General features: G+C 39.9%; 1 protein-coding gene and 1 pseudogene across 1 annotated transcript in view; one reads left to right on the top strand and one right to left on the bottom strand.

Annotated features, from left to right (window-relative positions):
- The window catches only part of LOC139420325 (catenin (cadherin-associated protein), delta 2a), a 383,017-nt gene that overhangs the window by 264,624 nt on the left and 101,016 nt on the right, over positions 1-17,377 (top strand). The window contains exon 13 of the mRNA XM_071170302.1: positions 13,901-14,033. Within this exon, the coding sequence (XP_071026403.1) occupies positions 13,901-14,033 (133 nt within the window). The remainder of the gene's footprint in view (positions 1-13,900; positions 14,034-17,377) is intronic.
- On the bottom strand, positions 671-8,540 carry LOC139420499 (uncharacterized; annotated as a pseudogene).

Below are 17,377 nucleotides of genomic sequence, written 5' to 3'. Positions count from 1 at the left end.
ATGTTCATCATAGGTACACTCCAACTATGACAGACAAAATGAGAAAAAAAATCCAGAAAATCACATTGTCGGATTTTTAATGAATTTATTTGCAAATGGTGGAAAATAAGTATTTATATCAATATTTTGCTAAGTGGATGGGTGGATGGGTCTCTACAGGTGTAAACGGTACAGCCAAATGGTTACTTGCATAGTAGCAATATCAGAAATAGTGTCAATATAAATAAAATATACAGTATGTACACAAACAACATCAATAACGATAGTGATAGACGAGGTAGTTATATGCATACAATCAGGAGTAAAGTGGCTGAGCAGCAGGATAAAAAAAAAATAGTAGCAGCGACGTATGGTGTGTGTGTTAGGAGAGAGTCATTGGAATAGAGGCACTGCAGAAGGTGCTGATGACTGGTCCATCCGAACCACGCATGAACAAGGGAATCTATATTCGGAGAGCCTGTTTCTGTCCTGCCCTTGACTTTGGTGCAGGGCATGTGATGTCCATAGCCTCATAGCAAAACTACCTGATCGTCTCAAAAACATAATTTTGTCTAGCTGTGTCCAGTCCAGGTGGTGCTTGTACAGGCAGACCATCTATGAGAGGAAGGATGTCTGTGTTGCGCAGCAGCTGAAACTTGGTGCCAACCTCATAATGCAATGAAAATGATATTCACCTAAATTGCTGGTACTGCTTGATCTGTGGCAGTGGCCTGAAGGACAGAGTCAGGTGTTGTTGCCAGCCATAGCTTTCCACCAGCACCGTACCGTCCTCCAGTCCAACCAGCTGTGGGATGTTGACCCCTGTCACAGTGCTGTCCTTCACAACACCAGCAATCTCAGACAAAGTGTTCACTCTGTTCTTTCTGAAGCGCTGCTTGATGAGGCCAAAGCACCAGTCGGGGGCAAACTTGGAGTGGCCTGTGATCAGGAAGTGAAGGACCAGACTGTGGTGAGCTTGTGCATGGTCCACCAGGGACAATACCAGAGCACAAACTTCTTGTTTTGGCCACTGCGGTTATCACAATTCAGGTCCACACGTGTTTCCCCAACTCCGTAGTTGGTGAAGAAATGGTGCATGTAGTTGATGACCGCGCTGCTGCCTTTGCTGGATGACATGCCTTCATCAACCAAGTAGTTGACTTGTTGTGGCATTCCTTCACAGTAGACACCAAATAAGCCACACTTGCGAGGAGTTAAAAAGTAGATGGGACCTTGCTGCATAGGGTCAGAAGGATATTGCACCTGCAAACAACAAAATAACATTAAGATAAATTATAATTAATTGTCTCACCCCTGTCAATCTGTCTTTACACAGCTCAGTGAAAGGTATTTTCCTGCCTCCCATATATATATATATATATATATATATATATATATATATATATATATATATATATATATATATATATATATATATATATATATATATATATATATATATATATATATATATATATATATATATAGTTTTTTGTTGAGTGTATATCTATCTATCTGTCCATCTATGTCCTTAATCAGTATGATGGAGGAAATGTTGCTTACTTGTTGAGCAAAATCCAAGCTGTAATGCATCCTGATATATTTTCTTACTGGTTCAGTAGAGCCCCAGAGACAACTGCAGGTCTTGACAGGTGGTATTGCAGTCAGCAACCATCTTCTGGTAGACAGACCGCTCACTCTGAACAAGCAGGAGATGCTGCTCTTGCTTCTTCAGCTTGGCTGACTTAACAGTTTCTGGCAGGTCTGAAGACCTGATAGTTGATCCTCTGGCACTGCCAGCACAGGTCTGTCCTGGGCTTAGTGCTTGAGATGTGGGGCAGCAATTTTCTACACAGATTCCTGAAGGAAGACAGCCCGACTACACGTACCTCTGTAAAATACTGAAATAATGTGAGATCAATAAAAGTACTGCCAATCATGTTGGAGGTCAATTAAATAATCAAAATGTGTTTATGCTTTACATACCAAGTGTTGTCATTGATTCCTTGTAGAGACGCCACCCTGCTACTTTTGTCACATGGAATGGAAACAGTTTCCCACCAAAGTATTTGTGTCCTGAGTGGAGTCCTGGTAATACTATTGCATTATCCTCTGCGTAGTTGTTGATAAAGTTCACAACTTGCTGCAAGGTCTCATGCTTCAGGCGTAACCCGTGCTTGCTTCGGTCAGCTCTCTTTCTGATGGGAGGCATTAGACCATTCTCCTTGTATGACTGGTGGAGGAGAGTCAGGCGTGTTCTACTGATGCTGAATGACAAATTCCAGATACAAATATTTTAGCATTATTATACAATATATGCAAAATGGCATTTTGAGAACATCACTACATACAGTTCATACACATAATGTTGCTAGTTAGCCAGCCATCTAACGTCAGCTGGCTAGCTAACAGCTGGCTAGCTAACAGCAAGCTTTAACTAGCAATACAAACCTATTGTCATATTGTCATAAAGTTAACTAAATAGGTTCAATGTTATCTAGTTAGCTAGCTAACATTAGGCTATAACTAGCAATGCGAAATGGCATCCTGAGAAAACATCACAAACAATATTTTTACCTAAATCAGGAATTTCCTCATCGTCTGATTCATTTTCAGTCAGAGAGTCAGCATGGCACGATCGTCCTCCAGAAAGTAGTCCATCACAACTTTTTCCCACTGACCTTTGTCTATAGAGCCTGATAAATTCAGGGCAGAAATATTATTGAGAGCAGTAGCAACATATTTACCAGTTCTCCGTAGCTAACATTATATCTTTAGAAAAAACTGCAGTAGAAAGGATTATCTATGCATAACGAGCAGCTCATTTTGTAGATACAATATGCTACACCGCAAACCAATCCAAACTCATCTCTTTGCATGTCCAGCCCACTCATTATCTCAGGTAATCATGGCTAGTTTCCTGAATTGGGTCACATTTACAGATAAAATATGCCATTAGTACTGTACATTTCTAAAACATTTGCATTACCAAAACAAGTAAACATAATACAAAAAATAAACCAAACAAAAAAGTGACAATAAACACATTCAATAAGCTCCCATAGTAAAACTTCACTGCTGCTCAGTGGGAAATGCCAATAAAATGTAGTCAAATGGGCTGCATCAAAAACGCCTCAATTACAAACCTACACTTTTCCCCTAGCACCTATCAAAAAGTGTACATTTTAAAATGATTCATCAGGACAGAATACAATTGTTAATCTTAACAGTATTGGTATGACATAACTTTTTTTAAATCAAGGCTTTCCATTATAGCATTAATTAAGATGGAACCACCCCATCTACAAAACTGAGAAGCATCTTCCTTTACAAATTGAAAAATTGCGCAAAATTATGTTTAATGATATTCTATCTTGTTTGTGACACGAAAAAAAATTATGATATTTTGTCACAAGGCTATTCTGCATTCAGATGTAAAGCCATTTTTTTCAACAAAAAAGTTTCAAACGTATCAATCTTCATCCTGAATAAGGTGCATGTTTATACCTGTCCCAGCATAGAACGTGACAGATAAGAAAGGCACTGGTATACTGTGTGTGTCTTTCAGACACAGGTAACTCAAATATCGCATTGCTTCGCTTTGAGCTCAAAAAAAGAAAACATGTATCTTGTTTCCTACTAAGAGGAGTAGTAGGGCCTACTCTCAACAGAGTTTTGTGCAACATGTCTGCCTGGCCTTATCTTAGGAGGTTTGTCATTACCTTCACTCCCATGTTAAATGCAGAGTATGTAGGTTTGTGAAGGGTAATTTGACTTTTTAATTATGTGAGATTATGGTTAGAAAAGATCTCAATGAAAATGTTGTCATATTCCCAGATTCCTAATTATGCCCTTCCCAAAACAAAATACTCAAGCTTTAATAACGGTTGTCTAGTCAAGTTTTGAGTAATTAAAAAATATATATTATTATAATTGTTTTATTTATTTAACCTTTATTTACCTAACCAGCAGCATACCACCCTGCATACCACTGCTGGCTTGCTTCTGAAGCTAATCAGGGTTTATCCTGGTCAGTCCCTGGATGGGAGACCAGATGCTGCTGGAAGTGGTGTTGGAGGGCCAGTAGGAGGCACTCTTTCCTCTGGTTTAAAAAAAATATCCCAATCCCCCAGGGCAGTGATTGGGGACACTGCCCTGTGTAGGGTGCCGTCTTTCAGATGGGATGTTAAACGAGTGTCCTGACTCTCTGAGGTCATCAAAGATCCCATGGCACTTATCGTAAGAGTAGGGGTGTTAACCCTAGTGTCCTGGCTAAGTTCCCAATCTGGCCCTCAAACCATCATGGTCACCAGTTTACAATTGGCTCATTCATCCCTCTCCCCTGTAACTATTCCCCAGGTTGTTGCTGTAAATGAGAATGTGTTCTCAGTCAACTTACCTGGAAAAAATAATAAATAAATAACTAGGCAAGTCAGTTAAGAACATATTCTTATTTACGTCGCTGGGTAAATTGTGCGCCGCCCTATGGGACTCCCAATCATGGCCGGATGTGATACAGGCTGGATCCGAACCAGGGACTGTAGAGAAGCCAGAGTAAATGCCAGACATTTCCAAACATCCAGAGTAGCATTACTTCCTCAACAATATGTTAATTTCAGTGCATACTGGATAATTTTCAAACACTTAATGTGTAAAAAAACAACAAAGAGTCAACCCCAGTGACAAACCAAACTTTCTTGAGCAGGTCACAATTGACAAAAATAAGTAAAATGTTTGCCCAGGAGGCACTAGCCTATAGCTGTTCAAAGTCCATTATCTTCCTGAGCAGAGTACAGACATGTACATTAATTGTGTGTCTCTTGTTCTCCACTACCTTTCTGCTTTTCTTGCTGACGACCTCTGCTGTGGCGGTCTTCGAGCCAGTGGATGGATTGATTCCAGCAAAACTGTGAAAACAAAGTGCACACCCAGACAAAATTGTAGAAAGATGATTAGGTCCCCTGATGTCTTCAAAAGTGTCTGAAGTGTTCTGCATTACCTCTGTACATTGTCCCTAGTTCAAATAATGGCTTCGCATTATGTGTTTATGCTCTGACAAAAGAGCCTTTCAAACGTATCAACATATCTTGATTCAATTAACCTGCCAAACTAAGCTGTGGTACAAAATGCCTCCGTTTATAGCCCCCGCAACGGAATTCTCCCAAGGACGAAGCATATTTTTGTTTACCTTAGGATGAACTCCAGGGTGTGTGAAACCTCCTCTTGGTATTTCAGATTGAAGGTATAGAATGAGGCAAAAAAAAGCTGCCAGCACTGCCACAAAGTTGGAGTGGACTGACATCACAACCTCCTTCTCAATGCTTATTATCCATTTGGCAACAGTCATTGTGTCACCTGAAATCAGATCACATTTATGTTTCACAATGGCCTCTGTGAAACATTGCTATTGTAAGGCCCTGTCTAAAAACAATTACTCACGCAGAAAGTCTTATTGGATACATTACCTTGAACAATCAGTCTTGGTGAGTCTGGCAGTGGAATTGATCACTCCACATCTGTGGCTGTGGCTGACACCTGTCGTGTCTGTGACTGTCATTAAATGTGAAGACTGTTATTTTATCAAATCAATTCTTTATGTGTAATTATTATTACGTGATTAAACTAATCATGTCATCTTTAATTAACTAGGAAGTCGGGGCACCACAGGAAAATCTCTAAATCTCTAAGTCTCTATTTTCCGAATCGACTCTTCAAATATGTTCATATCTTATCAAAACAGTTGCTTATTAATGAATTGTACTTCATCTGTTCGCATTACTGAACGTTGCAAACCCTTGGATATATGCACGAACCCTAGCCTCCATAATGAATCAGCAATATACAAATTGGCTTAATTATTTATTTACTAACTAACTAATCAAATCACAGAAATACATAAACAAACAATATAGTTATTGGTTACTAACACAATGCATTGATAAGTCCCTAGTGGGCTAAACCGGTATTGTGGCTTGGTAGACAATGGAAAGGGGTGGGGACAGATAAAAAGCGGGAAAGACAAAATGGATTCACTACACACAGTTGATAATTATATTCATGGAAATGCTAATCCTTTGCACACGCTCATCTGAAAATAATTGCAATGTATATATTTACGCCCGTACTGTATGTCAATGTTGTCTTCTCTGGTGGAATCGCCAGTCCATCTGCTGGAGAGTCAGTTCATCAGAGAGTCTCTGGTTAACTTCCCCAGAAGTTACAATGTCTTTCGTAGTTGTCGATTTCTCAGCAGCTCTGGATAGTGTCTGTTGTATTGGGTACGTCAGGCGTATAGATGGTCGTTGCATAGAATAGATGCTTTCGCGGTTGTCTGTATTCTCGTACTAGATTTACGTCATTTCCAGCTGCAGACTAGTAATTCTACGTCTAGGATTTACTCTTAGTCTGTAGGGATTGATAGTCTCAGAGTTGAACCATTTCCAGCCATGTAGCCAACACCACATGCTGTCTGGTTTCCTGGGCCTGTAGAGTTGTAGTTCTTAACCATTTCAACATATAGCGTCAACTCCATGTTTTCTAGTCTAATGTAAATTTTGTCAGGAGTGGGTTTTATACACTTCTGAGAAAAGGGCGGTCCATGACGCCAACGTAATGTCTATGCTCACGTGGGCCACCGATTTGGTTAACTTTATATGAAAACCCATATTTTCTCATTTAGAAGGTTAACATCACATTACATCTTTTCATAAATAGTTTGATGTTTAATCATATGCGTTTCACAATATTTAGATGTAAACCCCATATTTAAGAACTGTACACAACCAAAGACATAGTAATGAGTGTTTCCTGTCCCTCATGAGATCACCAAATGATACACACTCGTAACGACTGTCCCTTAAGTGTCCACGGACCACTCAAACATTCTCAAAAATATAAATATTGTTTAATTATTCAAACTTTAGATGTCCAAGGGTCTCTCTGTGTTCCACAGTTTACATTCCAACCTCGAACACTACAGAGCACAGAGGCAGCGTATTTTATGACCGTCATAAAACAGTCGACTTCCCGCTCTCCCCCTCTACAAGAGAGAGCACGCTGTAGAGCAGACCCACTGTAACCTGATCCTTCAGATCGTCACAGGAGAGTCATGACATTCCCCTCTACGAGAGAGAGCACGCTGTAGAGTGGACCCATTGTAACCTGATCCTTCAGATCGTCACAGGAGAGTTATGACACAAAGATAAAAGCTATACAAGATATAAAAGATATAAGATATCTTTTATATATCTTATATAAGATATGAAAGATATAAAACAACAAATTCTGTAACTTTAATTTCACATATTTTGAACATTTGGCACATCTTCATTTTAAACTTCTAAAATTACATAGAAAAGTATTATTTTATGCATAAGATGCAGATGAATGTAAAACTCACATCGGCCTGTAGAAGGAGTGCATCTGTCCTTTCTTTGAAATAGCAGGAGGACAACACAGCAGGAGGACAACACAAGGGCCAACTGCAGTCTCTCCACCCTTTCCAAACCTTGACAGGATGTGCCAAACCTCTTCATTTGTTGGTTTGTAGTGGAAGTATTGTATAATAATCTTTCCTTTTTCTACCATTGTTGCATCAATTTTTTCCAGGATTGAGACATCCGTCGGTAACTTGAAGTGGTTGTAGAGTTCCTTCTGTGTGAAAAGGTACGGCCACTTACTTCTCAGCTCGGGCTATCTTAGGTGCTGGGCTAGTGTTGATAGCACAGCGCTGTAAGTAAAATGTTGCTTGCATGAGAGAGTTGTCCTCTGTCACCTCCTGTTGGTCTCTGGATTAAAGCTGCTCCATTTCCTTACGCTTCGCCTCCAAAGTTTCTTCCGTTTCTTCTGTGGGAAAGTCTGGCTGTCATCTTACACAGCCGTGTTTGTCAGGCTGTCATCTTACACAGCCGTGTTTGTCAGGCTGTCATCTTACACAGCCGTGTTTGTCAGGCTGTCATCTTACACAGCCGTATCTGTCAGGCTGTCATCTTACACAGCCGTGTTTGTCAGGCTGTCATCTTACACAGCCGTATCTGTCAGGCTGTCATCTTACACAGCCGTGTTTGTCAGGCTGTCATCTTACACAGCCGTGTTTGTCAGGCTGTCATCTTACACAGCCGTGTTTGTCAGGCTGTCATCTTACACAGCCGTGTTTGTCAGGCTGCCATCTTACACAGCCGTGTTTGTCTGGCTGTCATCTTACACAGCTGTGTTTGTCAGTTGGCCCTCTTGCACTGATTACAGTCAATGAGCCTGAGAGTGTTTTTCTCTTTCTTAGCCATACCATAGAATTATCACGATTCTTATGCTCAATGCATGTTTTCATCTGATTTAAGAGGGATCCATAGCCACTCCCAATTGTTGTGCCATCTCTCATTGTATCAGCGAAGCCTTTACGGATACTGTTGTACCATCGTCTTGGCTATTGCACAGCAATCTGATATGGTTGGATTAGGCTCAATAACTCTTATTGCATCTACTTTAATTCTTACCATCTCTCTTCGTTCTCCCGTGGTTGGCCGTGTACCTCTAGCGATGGCTGATCTCAGGTTAATGAACATTTTCCCCCAAGGGACAGTGAAGTTCTCCAGCCAGATGTCCAGGCCTACAGTACTGGTCGTACTGGTTGTTGACAGGGTTGTGCTGGATGTGGAGGATGACTGTGAAGGGGACGGGCTTGATGGCTCAAATGTTGATGTATCTTGGATGGCACTAGCTGTGTAACTCCTTGCTTGTCCTGGAAGTAAAATAGTTGCTCAACTCAGAAATCTAACGTAATAAAATTCCAAACATTTCCTCTCAACTGTACAGTACTCAGTACTTAAAATTTTAGCCAATACCTTCAAATCTCCATGCATTTAGCAGCTTCTGGCATTGTATTGGTCTGGTGTGCTCCTGTAGGTCTTCTTCTTTAAGAAATTGAAGGCCTGGCTTTCCCTGTACTCCCACACATGCTAGCTTGTCCAGGAGGGATGAAAGTGTCTGCTCGGGCAAATCTGGTAGCACAGACAATACTGCCTCTCTTATCTCCTCTCCTAGCAGTGTTATGGGGCTCTACAACAAAGGGAAATAATGATGAAGGATCCTCATTGATTTGCCAAATACCTTGTACTCCACTAAGGGGTGAAAATCAACAAGGTCTTCATGCAGATAAAGTTTGAGTCTTGGGCTACTTCTGTTAGGCAGTGAATACCTAAATCAACTAGCTGCACAGCCTGCTGCCTCTTTAAAACAGAATAAATAGAAGAGTAGCAATGGACCAGGATCAACTTCATCTTACCCATTTGCAATCCATCCTCATCTTTCCCCATCACAACATACTTTCTGTACTTTGTGCTTTTGACAGTGATATAATTTAAAACAACTGTGTTATATAAATTTGAAGTGAAATACAGCGACTGAATCCTCAATCTTCTTGTTGTAATCAGTGGCATAAAAGTCAGTTCCCTTTTCTACTTGAATGAGAGGCAGAAATAAACTGCCGGCACTTAAATAGGCTTGGAACAGTTGGTGTCTCTCTGCTAGAGTCCCAAGTAGATTGTTAAAGTTGTGCAATTTCTGTACACACTGCTTGAAGTAAGTATACTTACTCTCAAACCTCAACGTCCAGAGACAAATAAGTGTCTTGAACCTAATGATAAGCTCTGGGTAATAGCAGAGATAATGGTGCATTGACTTGAGGGGTTTGCCAGGAAATTTCTCAGTTCTGAAATTGGTATATTCATCAATAAGGACTTGAAGATATGCCACCTGGTCAGCAGTAATGGCTGATGCACATATGTATCCAATGATTTGTCTTAGGAGCAAAATCAACTGCCATACACCACTATCTGGTAGATTTTTGATTCGATCTCCTACTAAGTTGGGGAGTACTCTCAACAGACAACAGTTTTGTTCAGCATATCCACTTACAGTTGAAGTCAGAAGTTTACATACACCTTAGCCAATTACATTTAAACTCAGTTTTTCACAATTCCTGACTTTTAATCCTAGTAAAAATTAATTGTCTCAGGTCATTTAGGATCACCACTTTATTTTAAGCATGTGAAATGTAAGAATAATAGTAGAGAGAATGATTTATTTCAGCTTTTATTTATTTCATCACATTTCCAGTGGGTCAGAAGTTTACATACACTCATTTAGTATTTGGTAGCATTGCCTTTAAATTGTTTAACTTGAGTCAAACGTTTCAAGTAGCCTTCCACAAGCTTCCCACAATAAGTTGGGTGAATTTTGGCCCATTCCTCCTGACAGAGCTTGTGCAACTGAGTCAGGTTTGAAGGCCTCCTTGCTCGCACAAGCTTTTTCAGATCTGCCCACAAATTTTCTATAGGATTGAGGTCAGGGCTTTGTGATGGCCACTCCAATACCTTGACTTTGTTGTCCTTAGGCCATTTTGCCACAATTTTGGAAGTATGCTTGGGGTCATTGTCCATTTGGAAGACCCATTTGCGACCAAGCTTTAACTTCCTGACTGATGTCTTGAGATGTTGCTTCAATATATCCACATAATTTTCCTACCTCATGATGCCATCTATTTTGTGAAGGGCACTAGTCCATTCTGCAGCAAAGCACCCCTACAACATGATGCTGCCACCCCCGTGCTTCACCGTTGGGATGGTGTTCTTCTGGTTGCAAGCATACCCTTTTTTCCTCCAAACATAATGATGGTCATTATGGCCAAACAGTTCCATTTTTGTTACATCCGACCAGAGGACATTTCTTCAAAATGTCTTTGTCCCCATGTGCAGTTGCAAACCATAGTCTGGCTTTTGTATGGCGGTTTTGGAGCAGTGGCTTCTTCCTTGCTGAGCGGCCTTTCAGATTATGTCGATATAGGACTCATTTTACTGTGGATATAGATACTTTTGTACCTGTTTTCTCCAACATCTTCACAAGGTCCTTTGCTGTTGTTCTGGGATTGATTTGCACTTTTCACACCAAAGTACGTTCATCTCTAGGGGACAGAACGCGTCTCCTTTCTGAGCGATATGACGGCTGCGTGGTCCCATGGTGTTTATACTTGCGTACTATTGCTTGTACAGATGAACGTGGTACCTTCAGGCGTTTGGAAATTGCTTCCAAGGATGAGCCAGACTTGTGGAGGTCTACAATTTTTTTCTGAGGTCTTGGCTGATTTCTTATGATTTTCCCATGATGTCAAGCAAAGAGGCACTGAGTTTGAAGGTAGGCCTTGAAATACATCCACAGGTACACCTCAAATAGACTCCAATGATGTCAATTAGCCTATCAGAAGCTTCTAAATCCATGACAACATTTTCTGGAATTTTCCCAGCTGTTTAAAGGCACAGTCAACTTAGTGTATGCAAACTTCTGACCTATTGGAATTGTGATACAGTGAATTATAACTGAAATAATCTGTCTGTGAACAATTGTTGGAAAAATTACTTGTGTCATGCACAAAGTAGATGTCCTAACCGACTTGCCAAAACTATAGTTTGTTAACAAGAAATGTGTGGAGTGGTTGAAAAACGAGTTTTAATAACTCCAACCTAAGTGGATGTAAACTTCCCACTTTAGCTGTATGTGTGCATTTATTTTGCAAGGCTCACTCACTCACTCACTCACTCACTCACTCACTCACATGATGCCAGCGGTGTGGTCAGCATGTAAGTGAGACTCAAAGGCAGTAAATTGCCTGAATGCACTGGAACATTCTGGGCACACCACAATTAAAATAGCAATTGGGTGAATTTCTATCAAGTTTAATGTGCTGTACGAATGATGCTACTGTATTAATTTCATGCATACAAGATTTGCACTGAAACATTTTAACCGTGTAAGGTTGATTCTGGATAATACTTTTTTTTAAATTAAAAAATCATCTGTCTCAGTTCAAGCTGCAGTAGCCTGTCGTTATTTCTAGAATCCAAATCCCCAAAATAGAAATATAGTTAGTTCCCCTAAATTCACTTCAAATGACAGCTATAATGCAGCTAGCTCGCCAACGGACAGACAGATTGATTAAATATTCGAACCATCAAGCCATAACTGACATAACGAAAATACATCTAGAAAATATTCCATCTTGATTCAAACAGCGTTCCAATATTTAGCTAAGGGAGGGCACAGCTAGCTATTAGCTCAAGTACAAAAATATTTGGAGATAACAGAACATGGAATAGGCTATTAATTATAACAGTTTTGGACAGAAGGCTCTCAGAGACTTCATGTTTTCAAATCGATTCACGGGCTCCCGATGCAAAATGTTCTCTCAAAATTAAACAAATTTCATGTAGCCTACTGACCACAATTGCAGATGTTCGATTCCATCACGAGACTGCCCGGGCATGTGGAAAGCGTGATGTGCCCAAATGGTCAATTGTTTAAAATAGGCTATGTGATTCTGTAGGTTATTTTACGTCGGGAGCCATATCCTAGTGAGAAATGTTCTTCTCATAGTATTGCTGATGAATGTGAAATATGATTTAACCCACTTGATGGCTGCTTCAGTGTAGGGGTCTTGTACAAGAATTCACCCGAAAAGACAGCGTAATACCTTAATCCAGTAGGCCTACAACTAACCGTTAAGAGCTGTAAATCATCATGCCTTTGTTTGAGTAACATGTACTGTAACATTCACCGTTACAAACTGTAATCGTCCGGCGACCCAAGATGCATTGCAGTCTGCATCATTAAATTGTTAAAGGATAAAACAGGGAATTAATGTGTGTTTTTACTGTACAAACTACATAAATTTGTTACAGTGCAACCAAATCATGAGAACTAAAAGATAATTACTTGACACATTGGAAAGAATTTACAAAAAAACAGAGCAAACTAGACTGCTATTTGGCCCTAAACAGAGAGTCCACAGTGGCAGAATACCTGACCATTGTGACTGACCCAAAATTAAGGAAATCTTTGACTAGGTACAGACTCAGTGAGCATAGCCTTGCTATTGAGAAAGGCCGCCGTAGGCAGACCTGGCTCTCAAGAGAAGACAGGCTGTGTGCACACTGCCCACAAAATGAGGTGGAAACTGAGCTGCACTTCCTAACCTTCTGCCAAATGTATGACCATATTAGAGACACGTATTTTACACAGACCAACAAAGAATTCGAAAACAATTCCAATTTTGATAAACTCCCATATCTATTGGGTGAAATACCAGTGTGCCAAGTTTTGTGACCTGTTGCCACAGATAAGGTCAACCGGTGAAGAACAAAGACCATTGTAAATACAACCCATATTTATTTATTTTCCCTTTCATAGTTTAACTATTTGCACATCGTTACAACACTGTATAAAGACATAATATGACATTTGAAATGTATTTTTTCTTTTGGAACATTTGTGAGTGTAATGTTTACTGGTCATTTTTTATTGTTTATTCCACTTTTGTTTAATATCTATTTCACTTGCTTTGGCAATGTAAACATATGTTTCCCCTGCCAATAAAGCCCCTTAAATTGAATTGACAGAGCGAAAGAGAGAGAGACAGAGTGAGAGAGAGAGAGAGAGAGACAGAGACAGAGACAGAGACACATGGAGAAACAGAGGGGTAGAGTATTATAGCAGTGGTGAGCAACACAGTAGGTATTCTATCCCGCCTGTATTTCTAATTCCTCTGCATTCCACAACAACCATGTGAGAAGGATAACATAATAAAGAAAACCATTTCCCCCATAATGATGTGAGAGAAAACATTTATTTCACTTTGTCCTGTGTATCAGTGGGAGTGTTAAACCTAATGGAATAACGGTGGTGACTGGCCTCACACACCCACACAACTAACGATCTTATGGTCTTCAACCTCGGAAATAAATGTCGCCTGCGGGTACTGTGTTGTGCTGTATAATCATCTAACAATTACATTTTTTCTCCTTCTCTCTCTATCTCCCCCCTCTTTTCCCCCCTCTCTCTTTCTCTCCACCCCCCTTCCCCTCTCTTTCTGTAGGGAGTTTGGATGGAGGGATCCAGAGTTACCTGAAGTGATTCAGATGCTGCAGCACCAGTTCCCTTCAGTCCAGTCCAACGCTGCAGCCTACCTCCAACACCTCTGCTTTGGAGACAACAATATCAAATCAGAGGTAGCCTACCACTGTGCATGTGTGTGCGTGTGTTCGGCAAAGACAAAGTCCTTTCTACCATTCCCAAAACCCAGTGCATCTCCCTCTCTTTACAAATCCCTCTAAGGCTATCTGGAATAAACTGGAATAAACTGGAATCTGGAATAAACTGGTGTTAGAACCCTTTAACAAACTCTTCATTAATAAGCCTCCTATCGCCTTGACATTGCAGTAATCTGTTACATTGTGTTACATTGTGTTGTCTGCTCTGAATCCCTCACAATCCATTTTTACAACAGCAGACAGCATTGACGTGTCTCTGCCCTGCTCGATGAAATACATTCCTGCAGCGCCGCTGTCGGTCAATAGCTGCTTCACCCTCTTATTGAAACGTGACGATGCACATTGTAAAATGCACAAAAACACATGTGCACACACACACACACACACACACACACACACACACACACATATACACAGGTACAAACATAGTCTTTTTGTGTGTTGTAGCAGTTGGAATTATCGTTAAATAGAGCAGAGACACAATAAGAAGAAAGCTTGGTTTTGACAGACAAGACAACGCTGTGATTGTCTCCACAAAGTATCAAGGGAGAGGGAGTGGGGAAGGGAGAGATGGGGAGAGGGAGAGAGAGTGGGGGAGGGAGAGATGGGGAGAGGGAGAGAGAGTGGAGGAGAGGGAGCGAGAAGGGAGAGAAAGAAAGAGAAGGGAGAGATGGAGGCCGGTATTTGATTCCAGGATATGGGTTCAAATAATGCAGAGAGTGTGCAAAGTAATGATTAGAGTGGTATGTGTGGGTGGCTGGGTGTAGGGCATCCGGAAGTCTAAAGTCTGGCCTTTATTGTGACTGACAACAGAGACAGTTTGGCAAATTCATCTCAACATTATTTATAGCACGTCTACACACAAACATACATATCGCGCCCCTCTCATCTCTGTCTGGCTAAAGTTCAATCCCATCAGCTGTTTTTGTGGCTATATGATCTATCGATATCCATTTGTCCAGACGTGGCCTATAGTCAAGCTGCAGTCTCTCTCTCTCTCTCTCTCTCTCTTACTTACTCACTCACTCACTCACTCACTCACTCACACTCACTCACTCACTCACTCACTCCTTCACTCACTCACTCACTCTCTCTCTCTCTCTCTCTCACCCTCTCTTCTGACTCATCCCTCTTCCATCCCTGCTTACCCTCATCCTCCCCCACCAAAACCTTCCTGTATTTTCCCCATGCTTCTCTTCTTTCTCTTCCTCCCTCCATTTTCTAAATCCATTTCACTCCTCCTTTATATCCATGTCTCTCATGTTTCATTGGATAAGCCTTTCAGAACAGCATTTTCCTTTTGTTTATTACATAAACATTAGACATTAGTTGAGATGTACCAAAACATTTTTTGATATACTCATACAGCGTTTATTAGCATGTTTTTACCACTTCTATGTAAATGGTATATTTAAGACACTAAACAAGAAGGTTTGATTTCATTATTACTGAAACAGGATTCAAGTGGGGAATATAAAGACCCAGTCCTTTTAAAAAATTGGAGGCCCCTTACACTTCAGTGTTGTGATGCAAAAATTCTAGCAAAATGTATAGCGCATAGTATTAAAAAAGTATTGTCGGACATTATTAATTCTAATCAGTCAGGTTTTTTACATGGACAATACATTGGTGATAATATAAGGCAAGTACTGGAAACAATAGAACACTATGAAAAATCTGTGAAACCAGGCCTACTATTCATAGCGGACTTTGAAAAGGATTAAGTATGACTGGAGAATATCTTATAAAATAGGTTAACATCATGTATAGTAACCCTAGGTATAAACTAGTAAATAATCGCTACTTCTCAGAAAGTTTTAAGCTGTCAAGAGGAGTAAAACAAGGTTGTCCACTATCGGCATATCTATTTATTATGGTCATCGAAATGTTCGCTATTAAAATCAGATCCAAGAATAATAAAATAATATCAAGGGATTAGAAATACAGGGCTTAAAAACAAAGGTGTCATTGAACGCTGATGATTCATGAAAAAAATGGAAAGGTAAATACCTTCCTATTTGTGTAAAAATCACCCTGATTAACTCTTTAGTCTTATCACAGTTTACCTCTTTGCTTATGGTCAGTTTTTAAAATGATATGAGAAAAAATTGGGAACATCAAGCCAGACAAAATTAAAACAGCCTATTTATATAATGAATATTAATTCGGGGGGCAGAAATGATTAAATATTAAAGCATTAGACATCTCACTAAAGGCTTCAGTAATACAAAAGTTATACTTAAATCCGAACAGGTTCTCTAGCAAATTAGTGAGAATGTCTCACCCTATGTTCAAAAAAGCCTTTTTCCCTTTATTCCGTTTACAACCTCTCACTTTCAGTTATTTGAAAAGGAAATAATCTCCCAAATATGACTATTTTTAAAACAAGCCATAGAAAGTTAGTTGCAATTTCAATTTAATCCACCAGAAATGACAGAACAAATATTGTGGTTAAACTCAAATATACTAATTGATTAAACTTTTTTTAAACAGTTTAAAAAAGGTATGAACTTCGTAAATGATATCATAAATAGGACTGGTGGAGTTATGTCATAAATGCAGCTAATAAAAACATATGGAAATGTCTGCTCTACCCAAAATTACAAACAACTAATTTCAGCATTACTGCAAAAATGGAAGAGGGAAAAAGTTAGGAACTGCATTAAAGAGCAGAATTGGTTAAAGAAAATTGTGATAAATAATAAAGTATACCAGTTTCATATAAAGACCAGAAATTTACAAATAAATTCATAAAAAATCCTACAATGTGATTTTCTGGATTTTTTTTCTCATTTTGTCTGTCATAGTTGAAGTGTACCTATGATGATTACAGGCCTCTCATCTTTTTAAGTGGGAGAACTTGCACATTTGGTGGCTGACTAAATACTTTTTTGCCCCACTGTATATCGACATAATCTGAAAGGCCGCTCAGGAAGGAAGAAGCCACTGTGTAACGTCGGGTGAGTGATGAGTGAGGAGTCAAATGCAGAGAGCGAAGTGACCGGGAAAAACGCTTTAATGTCCTTCAAAACGTAACAGGTCCAAACATGGGTGAATGCCCTAAAACACTGCCGCTAAACAAACCCAAAACCTAGTTACAAACACTGGACAGCGAAAACCCAAAACAAACATGATACATCACCAAACGTAACAAACCAACAAGCCCGCACAAACACCAGCGGGCAAAACTAACTTAAATAACACCCATCCCAAAACCCCAACAAGGAACAGGTGAAAACAATAAGACAAAAACAAACGAAAAGGAAAAAGGGATCGGTGGCAGCTAATAGACCGGCGACGAC

Source organism: Oncorhynchus clarkii, chromosome 11, assembly GCF_045791955.1.
Source record: "Oncorhynchus clarkii lewisi isolate Uvic-CL-2024 chromosome 11, UVic_Ocla_1.0, whole genome shotgun sequence".
NCBI lineage: Eukaryota > Metazoa > Chordata > Actinopteri > Salmoniformes > Salmonidae > Oncorhynchus > Oncorhynchus clarkii.
This window is presented reverse-complemented; position numbering and strand designations above follow the sequence as displayed.